Source organism: Heteronotia binoei, chromosome 1 (genome assembly GCF_032191835.1).
Source record: "Heteronotia binoei isolate CCM8104 ecotype False Entrance Well chromosome 1, APGP_CSIRO_Hbin_v1, whole genome shotgun sequence".
Classification (NCBI taxonomy): Eukaryota; Metazoa; Chordata; class Lepidosauria; order Squamata; family Gekkonidae; genus Heteronotia; species Heteronotia binoei.
In genome coordinates this window covers 63684311-63701016 of record NC_083223.1, presented here as the reverse complement: position 1 = coordinate 63701016, position 16706 = coordinate 63684311, and the positions used below count along the sequence as shown (strand labels likewise).

The window sequence follows — 16706 nt, the reverse complement described above, 5'->3', positions numbered from 1 at the left end:
TGGCCAAAAAAAACCCCAAGTGCCATCAGGAAGTTCACAAGTGGGACTAAAAGCCCTTCCACTTTGCCCCCCCCCCCACCAAAGCACCAAGAATACAGAACCTCACTGCCCCAGACAGTTCCAACAATATGCTGTGGCTAAGAGCCACTGATGGACCTCTGCTCCATATTTTTATCCAATCTCCTCTTGAAGCTGGCTATGCTTGTACCTGCCGCCACCTCCTATGGCAGTGAATTCCACATGGGTGAAGAAGTACTTCCTTTTATCCATTTTAACCCAACTGCTCAGCAATTTCATTGAATGCTCTCGAAGCTTCCACCACCCTGTTGGCTGACTTGGAGAAGGCATTTGTCTCTTTAAACCACTTCTCCAAGCCAAGCCAGCCGGTGGCTTGGAGAGTGCATTTAAAGTTGCTTTCTTTCCACCTCTCCCTCCCCCCTCCAATTTGCCTGCCTGCCTGCCTTCCGGCTCTCAAACACCTGACGTTCATGTCTTGCAGCTCTTAAACATCTGACATTTATACTATGTGGCACTTACGTTAAACAAGTTTGGCTACCCTGCCCTACAGTATAGTATAGGGCAGGGGTGCTGAACTCATTTGTTATGAGGGTCGGATCCAACATAAATGAGGGATGGGATGGGCTGTGTTCGGGCAGGCCATGTGTGTACCTATTTAAGATCAGCAGAGATATAAACTTTTTAAATGACACAGACAAACACAACTAAAAAATTTTTTAACTTAAAACATGCTTAAAACATTAACACTTGTGGTCTTAAAGGTACTTTCTTTGTATTTCTCCCATGGGATCCAGGGAACTGGGTAAAGGAAGCTCTGGCTCTTCCCCCCCCCCCACTTCCCATGGGACCAGGAGGGGGAGGAGCCTCAACCAATGGAGAAAAAAGAGGCTTTGCTCTGTAGCTCCTGTGTGATTGAGCAAGCCTTGCAAAGCAAGTTGAGATGTAGAAGGAAGCAAGAGAGTGGGAGAAGAAAGCAGACAAGAGCCACCCCTGGATACCAATCATGACAGCAGGAAGGTACGGGTATCCTCTACAAATATGTTTTTAGCACGAAAGAAGAAAAGCCCAAATAATGGCTTGGTGAGAACACTGAATACACAGGATTCCCCTAAATAGAGCTATACCATTCCAAGTTCACTGAACTTAGTGGGCTTCTAAGCAGTTCATCCTTCTAAGCCCACTGACTTAAGTAGACTCAGAAGGGGATAAACTTGGCTTAGGATATCACTCTAAGAGTGGTGCTCACTTTCTAAAGTCAAGAACTAAAATCCAGGTCTGCTCAGAAATCATACCCTTTCACACAGAAGACCCACCTCAACAATTAATACATTGAGAGTGCTTGTGGTTCTTAGGATAAAAGCAATGTACACATGTTCAAACGCACTCTTTTATATACAACTACAAGCACTTCTGAAAGGGAAGCGTTCTTTAAGGACAGGTCCTCTTGTGGATCAAAAACTGGCTGAGTAATAGGAAGCAGAGAGTGAGTATAAATGGGCAGTCTTCGCAGTGGAGAACGGTAAGCAGTGGGGTGCCGCAGGGCTCGGTACTGGGTCCCATCCTCTTTAACTTGTTCATAAATGATTTAGAGTTGGGAGTGAGCAGTGAAGTGGCCAAATTTGCGGATGACACTAAATTGTTCAGGGTGGTGAGAACCAGAGAGGATTGTGAGGAACTCCAAAGGGATCTGTTGAGGCTGGGTGAGTGGGCGTCAACGTGGCAGATGCGGTTCAATGTGGCCAAGTGCAAAGTAATGCACATTGGGGCCAAGAATCCCAGCTACAAATACAAGTTGATGGGGTGTGAACTGGCAGAGACAGACCAAGAGAGAGATCTTGGGGTCATGGTAGATAATTCACTGAAAATGTCAAGACAGTGTGCGTTTGCAATAAAAAAGGCCAACGCCATGCTGGGAATTATTAGGAAGGGAATTGAAAACAAATCAGCCAGTATCATAATGCCTCTGTATAAATCGATGGTGCGGTCTCATTTGGAGTACTGTGTGCAGTTCTGTTCGCCGCACCTCAAAAAGGATATTATAGCATTGGAGAAAGTTCAGAAAAGGGCAACTAAAATGATTAAAGGGCTGGAACACCTTCCCTATGAAGAAAGGTTGAAACGCTTAGGGCTCTTTAGCTTGGAGAAACGTCGACTGAGGGGTGACATGATAGAAGTTTACAAGATAATGCATGGGATGGAGAAAGTAGAGAAAGAAGTACTTTTCTCCCTTTCTCACAATACAAGAACTCGTGGGCATTCGATGAAATTGCTGAGCAGACAGGTTAAAACGGATAAAAGGAAGTACTTCTTCACCCAAAGGGTGATTAACATGTGGAATTCACTGCCACAGGAGGTGGTGGCGTCCACAAGCATAGCCACCTTCAAGAAGGGGTTAGATAAAAATATGGAGCAGAGGTCCATCAGTGGCTATTAGCCACAGTGTGTGTGTGTGTATATATATATATATATATATATATATTTGGCCGCTGTGTGACACAGAATGTTGGACTGGATGGGCCATTGGCCTGATCTAACATGGCTTCTCTTATGTTCTTATGTTCTTATGTAACACATTTTGAATTCTTATGCTACTTTCAGTAAACTTAAGGTGGTTTTGACAACATCCACATAAACTTAAAAGTTCTGCCCAATTCAATAAATTCCCTCCGTCCCAAGGTGGCATTGCTTCAGGAGCTAACTACTATAAAACTCAAGTTCAATTACAGCACATTAAGTATACATTTTGCTTTTCATGGTGACTTAAATTACAAAAGGCAGTCTTTTCATTGCTAAAAGTAAAATTCAAACATGTCAATAAAATCAGAATTAATGCAAGATACAACACACCTGTAGCAGCACTGAGATTGGGAGAGTAACCTGAACTCATATTTTCTCCTGACAAAGCTTCAAGATGACTGAAAATCTTGGTTTAGCTCCTTTTATCCCTCCTATTTCAATGTAATCTCCTCTTTGGATTGTGGAAATGAACATATCTTGCCCTGTTAAGGTAGTGGGAACAGTGGGCTGAATCCAGAATAAGCTGGCAATTTTAACTGATTGCCCCTCCCACTGCAGACTCTCTACATGACATTCTGTGCCAGACAGGCCTCAACCAGAATTTTCCATTGTGAATACTGATCAATTTTCTCATCCCTGTGACCCAGATTACCTTGGAGTGCAAAGCATAAAATCCAAGCAAAGATGTGGATATCTGAGTTTGTGTCAAGGTCAGGATGTCTCCCTGAGAACCAAAGCCTACTTAATAAGGACTGCACTCTTTAGTGGAACAAAGCAGAGTGAACGTGATGTTGCTATGTTATTAAGAGCTGTTTCTTTATCCTACAAAAGGAAAAACACAATGATGTGAAGGAACAAACTTGCTTGCCATCCTCAACCATGTTTGTCACTGTTTACTGCTGTACTCCTATTTTTAAAAATTTCAAAAGTTGCCTGGAACTTTTTTTTTTCCTGTGAGAGAACATGTTTTCGGCAGGCCCAGCTACTCAGGAACAGTTTTAACTAGAGTGTCCTTAGTTCTAACTACTGAGCCTCCCTCAAAACACCAGTTCCTCCAGGTCCCCTGCCCCCTAGGAGCAGCACTACACAGAGATCAGTGGGCTGCGGTGGAGGGGGTGGGGAGAGGCAGCAAAGTTCCATTTTCCCACCGGAAAATTTAGTCTGAATACAACCCAGAATGAGGTTCATACTCTCCCGCCACACAAAGTTGTTCCTCTTCTTCCCACTTGCATCAATCACCGTTACAGGGTTGTTGCTCATAATAATGTTGCTGAGCTCTGTCTTAATTAGACATATTGGTGCTTGGTGAAAGGCTAGACATATGGGGGATGGGGAAGCATGTTATCTCATGGTCCATATAGAGTTTCGTGACCATGAAACATTGCTTCTTCATTTTTTTTTAAAAAAAAAATCTATTATATTCTTTACTGATAAAAGTAACAGGAGCAAAGGCAGTTCAACATCTCAGAAAGGTTTGTTACCAAAATAACTACTATATTTCCTTCACAGTCAGAATTTGAGATACTAAAGTTGGACCTGCTAATACTGCAGAGATTTAATCCTAAAAGTATATCAAATTGTACCCCCTGTGTTTACATGGGCGAAAATTTTGATGTTGCCTGTCACCAAAAGCACCCACATTTATTCTTTTAGTGGTTCCTGAGCAATATCTATGCTTGAAACAAGTTCTGCATGTCAATTTTGTAATTTTTTAAAATGTCAAGAGCAGCATTTCAAATGCTCACTCCCGCAAACAAGCCTAAAAGCATAGATGGAAATATATGGAAGCTTTTCATCCACAAATATAGCTGAAGCAGAATTTGTGCTACACATCTAATAAAAAGTTCTATACAGAACTATGGCATTAATTCCAAGCCAGACTTGTGGAAACCACTAACAAGCTATAACAATCATAACTTTATAAACAAATCTAAACAGAGCAGTCTGCTCCCTTTGATATTTGGAAATAGGATGCTCAATAAATTAAGAGTAGAGAAAGGTGAGCATTGCAAAAGGGAAGCATTACTCCAACCCTGTGCATTAAGAGAGACATCATAGTTCTAAGTTTTTAAAAGCTCTCTGTGAATGAGAACATATTTTACTAGTCCATTTCTTATGGATGAATCTACCAGCTTCACACAAAGAGGTAGTGAAGTTCAAAAGCGAAAGCTGCAATGCTTTTTTTCTCCAATTCCTTTGGGATGATAGAAATTGTATTATGCTATCATTAAAGGCTTTGAACTGCAGCCTCTCACAGATTGTTTATCAGGTTGTCCACTATTGGAGCTTTGACCTTTTTCTTAGGAAACAAAAGTGTAACTGAAGAGAAGCCTTCATACAAATCTTGTTAACCTTTGCCATTCACTCGTACCACACTATAATAACTTTGTCAGCAAGCTGACCTTCAAACTTCATTTTAACCCAGCCCCTCCATATATTTCTTCCTTCAGAACAAATATAAAGGCAAAAAATTTAGTCAAGCTCCTTCTTACAGCAGCTCGCAAGACCTATCAGCACTCGACTCTCAACTCCCTCTCTCTTGTTCAGTCTCCCTTTGTAAAAATGGCCAGCCTAAGTATTCTCTACACTTCCAATGTAGCTTTTTTTAAAAAAAAGAAACTGCACAGGCCCCAAGTAAGCTTTACTCTTGATCATACTGTCTAGCATACTAATTTAAATAAAAATAGGTAGATCAAGTTTCTGTATGTGAAGTTAAATATAACTGAATAGCTGAAGTGACCAAACAGAAGCTGTTTATCTTAAATCAAGGAAATGGAGGCAGAACCAAATAATGCCATTCAGCAAGATTTCTTGCTCCCACAGAGCTCACACTAAATACAACAGAGTGAAATCTGTTCACTAAAAACAAAGTTTTTAAATTCATCCATGTATAAATTGGTAATGCTGGAAGAAGCCTTAAAGATAAGCATCTTAACTACCTCTAAAAATGTCTAGTCCAAGGGTGGTCAAACCACAGCTCAGGATCCACATGTGGCTCCAGAAGGTTGAGGAGGAACTTAGCGCAGGCTTACTCTCAAGTAAATGTGCACAGCATCAGGACCTCAGTCAGCCTCTGAGTGCTTACCATAGGTAGGTGACTATTTCCACTGTGTGTGAAGCGGAGAAGGAGGGGGAAATAGGCAGGCTTGCAAGCTCTTCTCCACTACCACAGAGGTGGCCTAGAGACCTGGACTGGGGAAAGAGAGCACAAAGCCAAGGGAGAAAATCGAGCATTTAGGGGAGAGAAGCCACTAGCTGCACTGCCGAGTCTGGCTGGACATGCACTCAGGATTCCAGCCTTTCCCTGATGGATGGACAGAGCAGCCACTGCCAAGAGCAATGAGTGAGAAAAGGAATATGAGAGGGCAAGCACCAGTGGTAGCTGTTAGCATGGCAAGCAACAACAGTGTTGGGACTGGAGGGAGGGTGATGGCTGTCCTCAGACCTCCTCTGAGAGGTGCACTGGGATGGCCAATGGCAGGCCCTGCACCCTAGACAAGCAATGGCACTGATAGAAGAGGCTTGCCACCCTGCCTTGGCTGGCCAGCTGGTGCAGGTCTGGAAGCTGGGGGCTGTGGCTGACCAAGCGCTATTGTCCCCTGACAGGTTTGCGGGCCTGCTGAGCATGGGGGAACTGCTGCATCCCCCTCCTAGGCTTTAGAAGAGAGCCATTTTGGTATGGTTAAGAGTGTAGACTCTAATCTGGGAGAACCGGGTTTGATTCCCCACGTCTCCACGTGCAGCTGGTGGTGTGACCTTGGGTTAGGCACAAGTTCTCTCAGAGCTGTTCTCTCAAAAGCAGTTCTGAGAGCTCTCTCAGCCCCACCTACCTTACAGGGTGTCTATTGTGGGGAGGAAAAAGGAAAGGAGATCGTGTGTCGCTCTGAGACTGAGTGAAGGGTGGGGTATAAACCCAATCCCTTCTTCTGATTCTAAGTGGTTTACATATGAACATAACAGAAGCCATGTTGGATAAGGCCAATGGCCCATCCAGTCCAACACTCTGTGTCACACAGTGGCCAAAAACTTCCAAGTGCCATCAGGAAGTTCACAAGTGGGACTAGAAGCCCTTCCACTCCCCCCCCCCGCAAGCACCAAGAATACAGAGCCTCACTGCCCCAGTCAGTTCCAACAATATGCTGTGGCTAATAGCCACTGATGGACCTCTGCTCCATATTTTTATCCAATCCTCTCTTAAAGCTGGCTATGCTTGTAGCCGCCGCCACCTCCTGTGGCCGTGAATTCCACATGTTAATCACCCTTTGGGTGAAGAAGTACTTCCTTCTATCCATTTTAACCTGACTGCTCAGCAATTTCATTTGCCCACGAGTTCTTGTATTGTGAGAAAGGGAGAAAAGTACTTCTTTCTCTACTTTCTCCATCCCATGCATAATCTTGTAAACTTCTATCATGTCACCCTGCAGTCGACATTTCTTCAAGCTAAAGAGTCCCAAGCATTTTAACCTTTCTTCATAGGGAAAGTGTTCCAAACCTTTTATCATTCTAGTTGCCCTTTTCTGGACTTTTTCCAATGCTATAATATCCTTTTTGAGGTGTGGTGACCAGAATTGTACACAGTATTCCAAATGAGATTGCACCATTGATTTATACAGGAGTATTATGATACTGGCTGATTTGTTTTCAATTCCCTTCCTAATAATTCCTAGCATGTTTAACTAGTCTCCCACCAGGTTCTGGGCAGCTGAGGAAGTGGTGGTGAAGTTGTGGTGTCCCTTGGTTCACCTATGTTACCACATCTTTTCTCAGGTGCCTCCCCCCCCATTAGGCTGTCCCACTGGAAGGAGGAACATTATTAAAGAGGGTGGTGCAGAGTTCTCCCTTAGTTTCACAGGTCTTGTAGAAGCTGTATTTACTAACCTTGGTATCAAGACAAAGAGGGATGCATAAGGATACATATGGTGGTGTGTGATTTATATGTTTACATGTGTTTCCTTCTCCCACTGGTGTAAAAAAATAATTTCCTAATCTTTCCCTATGCTGATCTTATGGGGACTGTTATTTCCAGCTTTGTGTGTGTGTTTAAGTCATGCTGTAAAATGCATAACATGTACTTTACCTTTCTGAGCAAAGAAAGTATTAAGAGTTTTAATACTCCACCCCAGATATTCTGGACAGAGCATTAGGAGCTGTGGTTAAATGGTTGCAGCACTGCTGGCTGAGGTTCAATGCAACAAAGATGGAGATTCTGTACTAGAGTCACAAGGGTCTGGGATTGAGAATCAGGCTCCTGGTCTTGGTGGGGCACCACTGGTGCCACAGTCGAGGGTAAGGAGTCTTGGGGTGATGCTGGATTCCTTGCTTTCTATGAAGGCCCAGGTCACTTCATATGCTATATCAGCCTTTTATTAACTTCAGATAATCAGGCAACTGATCCTCTATGTCAGGGGTGGCCAACGGTAGCTCTCCAGATGTTTTTTGTCTGCAACTCCCATCAGCCCCAGCCATTGGCCATGCTGGCTGGGGCTGATGGGAGTTGTAGGCAAAAAACATCTGGAGAGCTACCGTTGGCCACCCCTGCCCTATAGCACATAGCTACAGTGATCATGCACTGGGTACTTTCAGGCTGTATTACTGTAACTTGCTCTGCATGTGGCTACCCTTGAGTCTGATCCGGAAATTGCAGCTAGTGCAGAATGCACTAGCACACCTACTGATAGCAATGCCTGCGTGGGCACACATTCAGCCAGTGTTGTGCCTACTGCAGTGGCTGCTGATTGAATACCGAATCTGGTTCTAGATAATGGATTTGACTTTCAAAGCCCTATGCAGCCTGGGACCATCATACCTGCAGAACCGCCTCTCCCCATATGAGCCCAAGAGCTTTACACTCTTCTGACCGATCTGCACCTCCTGGTGGTCCATGGCCCGATGGACATCTGCTTAGTCTCGACCATTGGCCTGGTGGAACATGCTCCCACTTGAGATCAGGGCCCTGCAGGACCTATCACAGTTCTGTAGGGCCTGTAAGACAGAGTTGTTCCGCCAGGTCTTTGGTTGATGCAGGGGATGTTCAACCATTCTGGCCTCCCCTTTCCCAGTGCCCTTGCTTGTTCTGGGTATTATTTGGGCACTAGAGTTTCTTGGGGTACCTATTTCTGCCTGACATGAAGCATGGGTTTTGGTTATCTTCTGTTGCTGCCATTAATTGTTTTATTATTTTTTATTGTTTGATGGTTTTATGTGGTAAGCTGTCCTGAGCCCACTTATGGGGCTGGTCAGGGTTTTAAATAAATTAAACATGTTTGTAATATTTGTTCATGTCTTGCAGTTCTCAGACATCTGACATTTATTCTATGTGTCTCTTAACATTAAACAAGTTTGGCTACCCTTGGTCTAGTCACTTCTCTTAAACATTATCTGCCCATCGTGTGGAAAACTAGTAAAGCCAAGAGGGCTGTGAGTTTCATTGTCCTCCAGAAACAACTCAATTTAATGTTTCAGTAAGAACTTGAAACCCCAATTGACACATGAGGTAACATAGCTAATCAATCATAAATTTTGAATAAAGTACAATGGTTATCAGTATGTATTTTATAACCTAAAGCAAGGTATAACCTAAGAAATAAAAGATGACAGACTAAAACAAGAAATTGTTTCACAGAAAAAATGCTCTACCTCAGGGGTGGCCAATGGTAGCTCTCCAGATGTTTTTTGCCTACAACTCCCATCAGCCCCAGCCACCATGGCCAATGGCTGGGGCTGATGGGAGTTGTAGGCAAAAAAATCTGGAGAGCTACCGTTGGCCACCCCTGCTCTACCTGCTTTGGTCTAATTTGGCATTTAGGTCTCCACAAGCCAAATTTATTCAGAAAATTTATGTTCTGCCTCTCTAAAGACCTGCTCAAGGCAACATAAAATTAATATCCTCACAGGCAGAACATTCTTTGGGAAAACCAAGCCAGGAGCTTGATTGGGTAACACATCTGGACACATTTTCTGATAGCAGTATACTTGGAATCACAGAGCTGGAAGGGACATCTAGGGCCATCTAGTCTAACCAAAATGCAGGAAATTCACAAAGACCTCCCCCACACACACACCCAGCGACTCCTGTTCCATGCCCAAAAGATGGCTAAAAACCTCCAGGATCCCTGGCCAAACTGGCCTGGTGAAAAATTGCTTCCTGACCCAAAGTGGTGATCAGTATTTCTCTAAACGTGTGAAGAGACTTCTTTTCTCACAACAAAAAGACTTGTCTTTATGTTGCTAACCTGCATCTTTGCTGTTTTTGGTACCAGAGGCAGTAAGATTTAGGACATTTAAGATCCATCAGACCAAAATTGGTTTCTATTCACATGTAGTATTATTAGGAAGCAGAAATTATATTGTGGGGAGGAGACAATTGCAAGCTTCATTCAGCCACATTCAACCATTCAGCCACATCCTGAGCTCTTCTATGTTGTCAGATACTATAGTTAAAGATCCTAGATTAAAAAAAAATACTGCATGAAAACATTTAGGTACAAGGTACTTACTGCATCATATGCTAAATTAACATATTCAAGGAATTTTTCAACCAACTGGTCATTTAACTGATTGAATCTGTAGCGGAAGAGGTCCATTTCTTGTTGGATAAACCACCGTCTGAGGTCCTCCCTAGAATAGAACATTTAGCACATATTCAAACACATTTAATTCAGCAATTGTGATTTAAAATACACAGGGATGGATCCAGAAGGCACCCTTAAGTTTACAAAGGAATCTTCTACACATTGAATGAGTCCCTGTATTCATTCCTTAGTCATCAGAAATACACCTCAGATCTAACCTACAGCACAGTTATCTAGATATCATTAAAAGTTTAAATACAAATTAACAGCTTACTGACACATTTCTATTCTCAGAACCACGTTTGTTCCACTTTTTTGAACCTGCAGGCACTTTTGGGATTTTGAGATGGGGTGGGGAGAACTGCCCCAAATTAGCTGCTACAGAGGCATAGCCAAGCACAGTACTGCAGATTATAATCAGGGTCCCTGAACTTGTGGTAACAGTTATTTTCAAGGGAGAGTCAGAAAAACAAAGATTTGGGTTCAGTGGGAAAAGCAGACCACTTGTGCCTACCTGCCAAAAGGGATTTGATGGATGTGCATCATAAAACTTGAACAGGGAGAGAGGGACAAGAGCTATGTGCCAGAGGACCTCATTAGCAGAGTACTGAGCATCTCCCAGGGGGGGCTGGACTCCTAACTCTGGATATGGGGATAGGAGGTTTTTACCTAGGTAGGCACAAGTTTTCCTTTGTTTTGTGTTCAAACACTTCACTCAGATGCTATGACTGGGGTTCTCCTCTGTCAGGAGGACAGCAAGGAGGTGGGGGGGGTGTCTTGTAACGCAGATTGGTATTTTCCTTCTATTTTGTTAGATACGTATTTTCCTGCTATAATAGCTATTTTCAATGTATGTGCTCCAGTTTAATCTTTAGTAATAAAGCTTCTTTCTTGTTTAAAAAAGCAAACTGCATTTGAAATCCCACCCGCACACCAAAGACCACTCTTACACATTAAGGATGCTGACACACAGGGGGAGCTAAAGTAACCACCAGCTCTATTCTTTGTACTTACTCAAAGGCAGCCTTGCCAGAGTACCCCAATGCATTGGTTACTTGAGAGGCTGCATTTTATATCTTGGGGTGAGCAGGAAGAGCAAACGTGCTTTTGCATGCAAGCAAACACACAACATGCATGTGAGAACACACAGACTTAGGGCAATATTGTGACATTGCCTTCCTCACTTTGCAAAAGAATTGCAGAAGAGAATAAACAGAAACAAAAGAAAGACTGGCAGGGGGATAAATAAGGGGGAACAAAAAGAAAGTAACCTGGAATGGAACCATAAATCTGGATGCTTATTAGTCCCCCTGATCTTCTTGTGACAGACTTCTCTGTGGAAAACTCTTCCACTGGAACACAGGTAGCCAATAACAAACCATGCTTTGCAAAGGCCCTGCCCACCTTCTGAAGAGCTCAGCAGGCTCCAGAGGAAATACTGATGGGCATTGGGAAATCCTGATCTAAGGGATTCAGAACACAGGCCTAATGAATTCCATTTAAAACTTGTCAGAGGAGAGCAGATTTATACCCCGCCCTTCTCTCTGAATCAGAGACTCAGAGCGGCTTACAATCTCCTTTATCTTCTCCCCCTACAACAGACACCCTGTGAGGTGGGTGGGGCTGAGAGGGCTTTCACAGCAGCTGCCCTTTCAAGGACAACCTCTGCGATAGCTATGCAAACCCAAGGCCATTCCAGCAGGTGCAAGTGAAGTAGCGGGGAATCAAACCAGGTTCTCCCAGATAAGAGTCCGCACACTTAACCACTACACCAGACTGGCTCACTGAAAAGCCTCTAATGGATTAAAGCAGCAAACAAGCAATACAGTTGACTGAAGAAGCCATAGACCCAGACAACTAACAGAACAGTGAAGAGCTTAGTAAGCAATCTGCAATCACTGAAGTTCAGAAGTGAAATGTGACTGCTAAGCCAAGAATTTCTGTCAACATATATTAGGAGATCTTCCGCCAGCTCAGTCCTCCTAGTGCAAAATTAATGATGGATTAGGATAACAAAATAAATTTTACTATACTGAGATGCCAATGCAAAGTTCAACATATGATAGAACTGCAGTTTTTCTGTCTTTTCTATTCTGCTCAGATCCAAACCATTAACACAAGATTTCAATATTAAAGCACCTGATAGTTTATTCCTATACTGGGGTCTAATCCTAATATCTCTTCCACTAACTCACAGAGTTCACTGGTTCTACTTACTGAAAGAACGCCTACAGAACGTACCAAATGCAGCAAATTTTTAGGAAAGCCTTTACATATTTTCCTTACATGTTATATAATACATGGGAATAGAACTGCAACTTTAGTTTTAAGGCAAGTATATACACATACAGTAAATATGAGAAAAACAGCTTAATCACTCATGCATGGGCAAATAGTCTGTCATTTCATAGAAAATAGATGAACATATGAACATATGAAGCTGCCTTATACTGAATCAGACCTTTGGTCCATCAAAGTCAGTATTGTCTTCTCAGACTGGCAGCGGCTCTCCAGAGTCTCAAGCTGAGGTTTTTCACACCTATTTGCCTGGACCCTTTTTTGGAGATGCCAGGGATTGAACCTGGGACCTTCTGCTTCCCAAGCAGATGCTCTACCACTGAGCCACCGTCCCTCCCTGATGATGATGTCCCGCTGCAATAGAAAATAATTCTGAATGAAAAAATTTTGCGAACAGACTGACAGTGCAAGCTTTTGCCTCTTGGTGGCACTATTGAACCACTAAACAGAGGGAAAGTATTTAGTTTTATTTAACACAGCCACCTTAGTTCAAAAATCACTCCTTACATTGACTTCAACTTGAACACTGCCTCAAACATTTATAACTATTTATTTTAAAAATTTAAGCATCTATATTTGCAGAGACACTAGGAATAAAGAACCAAAAATAGCACATCTAGAATGAATTAAAATATAATGAATTAAGAAACACAGATGTCAGAATTATTTTTTTAAAGCCACTATGGTAGTTTTCAGGAACACTAGCCTTCCTATGAGGTCTGTGTGCATCTCTACACAGGAGTGATTTATTATTTAAAGCATTTGTATGCTGCCTTTCCACCCAACTCTGAATCCCACAAGGCAGCAAATAAACCAATGTTCAAAATGCAGATTAAAACATACATTTGAAAAAAATAAAGCATATAAACTAAGAAGGAGGAGGGCTAATTATTGTTAACGAAGGAATGTTAAAACTGCTTAACTTGCTAACAAAAGACAAAGGTAAGACAGATAAATCTCCCTAATAAGAGAGTTCCAGAGTGTGGGCACCACGACCAAGAAGTCCCTTTCTCAGGTAGGTATCCACCTGGCCTCACTGAAGCAGGACCCTGAAAAATGACTGGAATGAGCAGCTTGGTTGATATGGGAGTAGACAGTGCTGGAGGGATGCTGGCCCCAAGTCATACAGGCCTTTATCACACCAAATTGAGCCAGGAAGCAAACTGGGATCCAGTGTAGGTGGAAAAGACTGGAGTGAGATCGTCTCTATGACTCACTCAACTTCAGTGGAAGTGATATGGTTCACCTCTTTCCTCAGTGTTTTGTTAATATCATAAAGAAAAGTTTAATAACTTTTCTAAATAAATGGTGGCAGCAAGCAATTAGAACAGTGTTTTAGCCTCAACCCTAAAAGCTCTGTGTAAGCGAGGGCTTATTATTAAACGGGTCTTGGCTACCCAGCCTGCAAATGTCTCTGGGAATGAAAGAGGTGTGAAATGGACATGGATCTCTGTATATTTTAAGAGACAAGGGTAGCTGCTCTAATGATAACCCTGAACCTGAGAGAAAGGGGTTGCTGAGGGTGATAGACACTCCATGTGAGTGGAAAGGGGCATCACATGGACCAATTCAGATGCTCTGCCCCCTAACATCAGTGAATCCTGCTGGTTTCCAGGAGGCTCTGGGTAACTCTGTGGAGACCCATGTAACTGCATGGAATGATGGTCTAATCTAATTAGAGCCATAAACAGAGTTGTTCCTTGACAACCTCTGTCTTAAAAGGCTGTAGAATGTTGCTCAGTAAATGGTTCCAAATATATGAATATGTAAACTTTAAAACCCATATATCACTTTTGCATGTGTACATCTCATTACATGCTAAATAGGAAGGATACATACGATTGGCAGTAGGCAAGACGCAGTATGAAATGAGAAATATGATCTTTTCTTCTTGCTTCATAATCATCTTCAACCAGTGCCTAATTACAAAAATACATGCATTTATTGATGTACCAATACATGGGGAGGAAGGGGGGAGGGGTCATAAGAGGTGCCACAGCAATGTCTAGCAGCAGCATCAAAAATATATGCCAAGGCCAATGAACACATCAGAAGCATACAACAGCTATCACCGAGGTCCCCTTTCTTGATCTACGACCCATCCTAAATTTCACAGAATTATGGCGGGGGGGGGGGGGAGCTCATCAACTTTCTGTCTGCAAGATTCTGTGAGTGCCACAGGTGTCATCAGAACAACATTTTCACCCAGCTGATATTTCAACTACATGTGAAACACAAAATCTGTATTCAGAGCCTTAAAATATTTTAATTGCCCTTACTCTGTATGGAAATTTAAGTCTTCGAAGTTCTGTTTCCAGTTTGCTTTTGTACTCTGAAGAATTTTTCACATAACTCACACCCAGATTTTCAACTGATTTAAGCACTGCAAAACACAAGAACAAGAGGTAAGCAATGGTGCTGGATTGGGTTAGCGGATTATCAAACTCACATATGAAATTATGCTGCATGAATGGAAACTAGACTCTAGAAAGAATGTTACAGTGATAATTTTATGGAAAAACAAGAGTCAATATATCTAAAAATCTCTTCCGTATGACTACTGCAGTGAAAACAACTGAAGAACAATAAAATTTCACAAAACAGGGTTGTACCAAAATATAGGACAGAGAGCACAAACTTGTGTTCATTCCTACTCTAACATGATACTCACATTTAAGTCTATCAACAGCAAAATTTTCAAATTCCACTAGAGAGATATTTTCAGTAGGAGGTTGCAGGTAGAATTGAAGGCTATGAGGATACAGATCTCCTCGTGCATCACCTGCCAGCCTTGAAAACTTTCGTCTCCCTCTTCCAGTAAACTGCATTTTCTCCAAGTAAGCCTACAAGAGATACATTAGAGGGTCATAGCACAAGATTAGCACAAAGTTGAAGCAGTAATTCAGCCATTAGTCAAATTAATATTCATGATTCATAGCAGGGGTGGCCAAACTTGCTTAACATAAGAGCCACATAGAATAAACATCAGATGTTTGAGAGCTGCAAGACATAAATGTCAGATGTTTGAGGGAAGAAGGGAAGGCAAGCAAATAGATGGGAAGGGAGGGAGTGGTGGAAAGAAAGCAAGTTTAAATGCATTCTCTAAGCCACTGGCTGTCTTGACTTGGAGTAGAGACAAATGACTTCTCCAAGCCAGCCAACAGGGTGGTGGGGGCTTTGAGAGCCACCCAATATGTGTGAAAGAGCCACAAATGGCTCCTGAGCCATGGTTTAGTGACCCCTAACTCAGAGTCTATATTCAAATCCAGTCTTTGTTGCTCTTATTGGATTTATATGCAGCCTTTGTTACGTATCTGTGAGACTGCTTCTCCCCCTGTGCACTGCCACAACAGCTTTGCTCATCAGAACAGGTTTTTCTGCAAGTGCCAAACAGCAAATGGGCAAACTAACTATCCAAACAACTGTCCATACATATACCTACTGGTGTAGTGGTTAAGTGAGTGGAATCTTATCTGGGAGAACCAGGTTTGATTCCCCACTTCTCCACTTGCAGCTGTTGGAATGCCCTTGGTCAGCCATAGATCTCGTAGGAGTTGTCCTTGAAAGGGCAGCAACTGTAAGAGCTCTCTCAGCCCCACCTACCTCACAGGTGTCTGTTGGGGGGGGGGAGGTAAAGGAGATTGTGACCACTCTTGAGATTCAGAGTATAGGGTGGGATATAAATCCAATATCATCTTCTCCTACATTGTGGTCTTCACCTATGGAATGGCCACCGCCTGCCTGAAAAGATTAGAAAGGCTCCCACTTCTGGCTTTCCACAAACTACACAAAAGTTAGTTATTTAACAGGGCTTTTCTACACAAGCAATGAGATTGCACTCTACAAAAGAATCCACAAAATCACTTAGATAAATTATAAAGGGCTGTGGTCCATACTAGTATGTGTTGCTTGCTGTAAGTGGGATCCTACTACGTAATTTCTGCATCACTGAATGTGTCATGTTAATGTGTCATGTTAACTCCTCCACTTGCAGCTGTTGGAATGGCCTTGGGTCAGCCATAGCTCTTGTTGTCCTTGAAAGGGCAGCAGCTGTAAGAGCTCTCTCAGCCCCACCTACCTCACAGGTGTCTGTTGGGGGGGGGGGGAGGTAAAGGAGATCATGACTACTCTTCAGATTCAGAGTATAGGTTTTGCTTAAGTTCTGTTTTCAGGTTCCTGGTGGGTTCAAAAACCCTAATCCTATTACATTGTTTATTGAACATCTCATCCTGTTGATTGTATTGGCTCTCTCTGTGTATTCCACCTTGTGTCCTAAGTGATAAAGACAGCCTACAACTAAGA

General features: G+C 42.6%; 1 protein-coding gene across 2 annotated transcripts in view; it reads right to left on the bottom strand.

The window, feature by feature from the left end:
* PRIM2 (DNA primase subunit 2) overlaps positions 1-15244 on the bottom strand; it is a 119777-nt gene extending 104533 nt beyond the window's left edge. Inside the window, exons 1-4 of one of the 2 annotated variants that reach the window (XM_060235369.1) lie at positions 15076-15244; positions 14684-14787; positions 14244-14323; positions 10032-10152 (exon numbers count right to left, since the gene is read on the bottom strand). In XM_060235369.1, coding sequence (XP_060091352.1) covers positions 10032-10152; positions 14244-14323; positions 14684-14787; positions 15076-15232 — 462 coding nt within the window. In that variant the 5' untranslated portion in view covers positions 15233-15244. The remainder of the gene's footprint in view (positions 1-10031; positions 10153-14243; positions 14324-14683; positions 14788-15075) is intronic. The other variant, XM_060235370.1, reaches the window with a different exon arrangement.
* Between the last annotated feature and the right edge of the window lie 1462 nt (positions 15245-16706).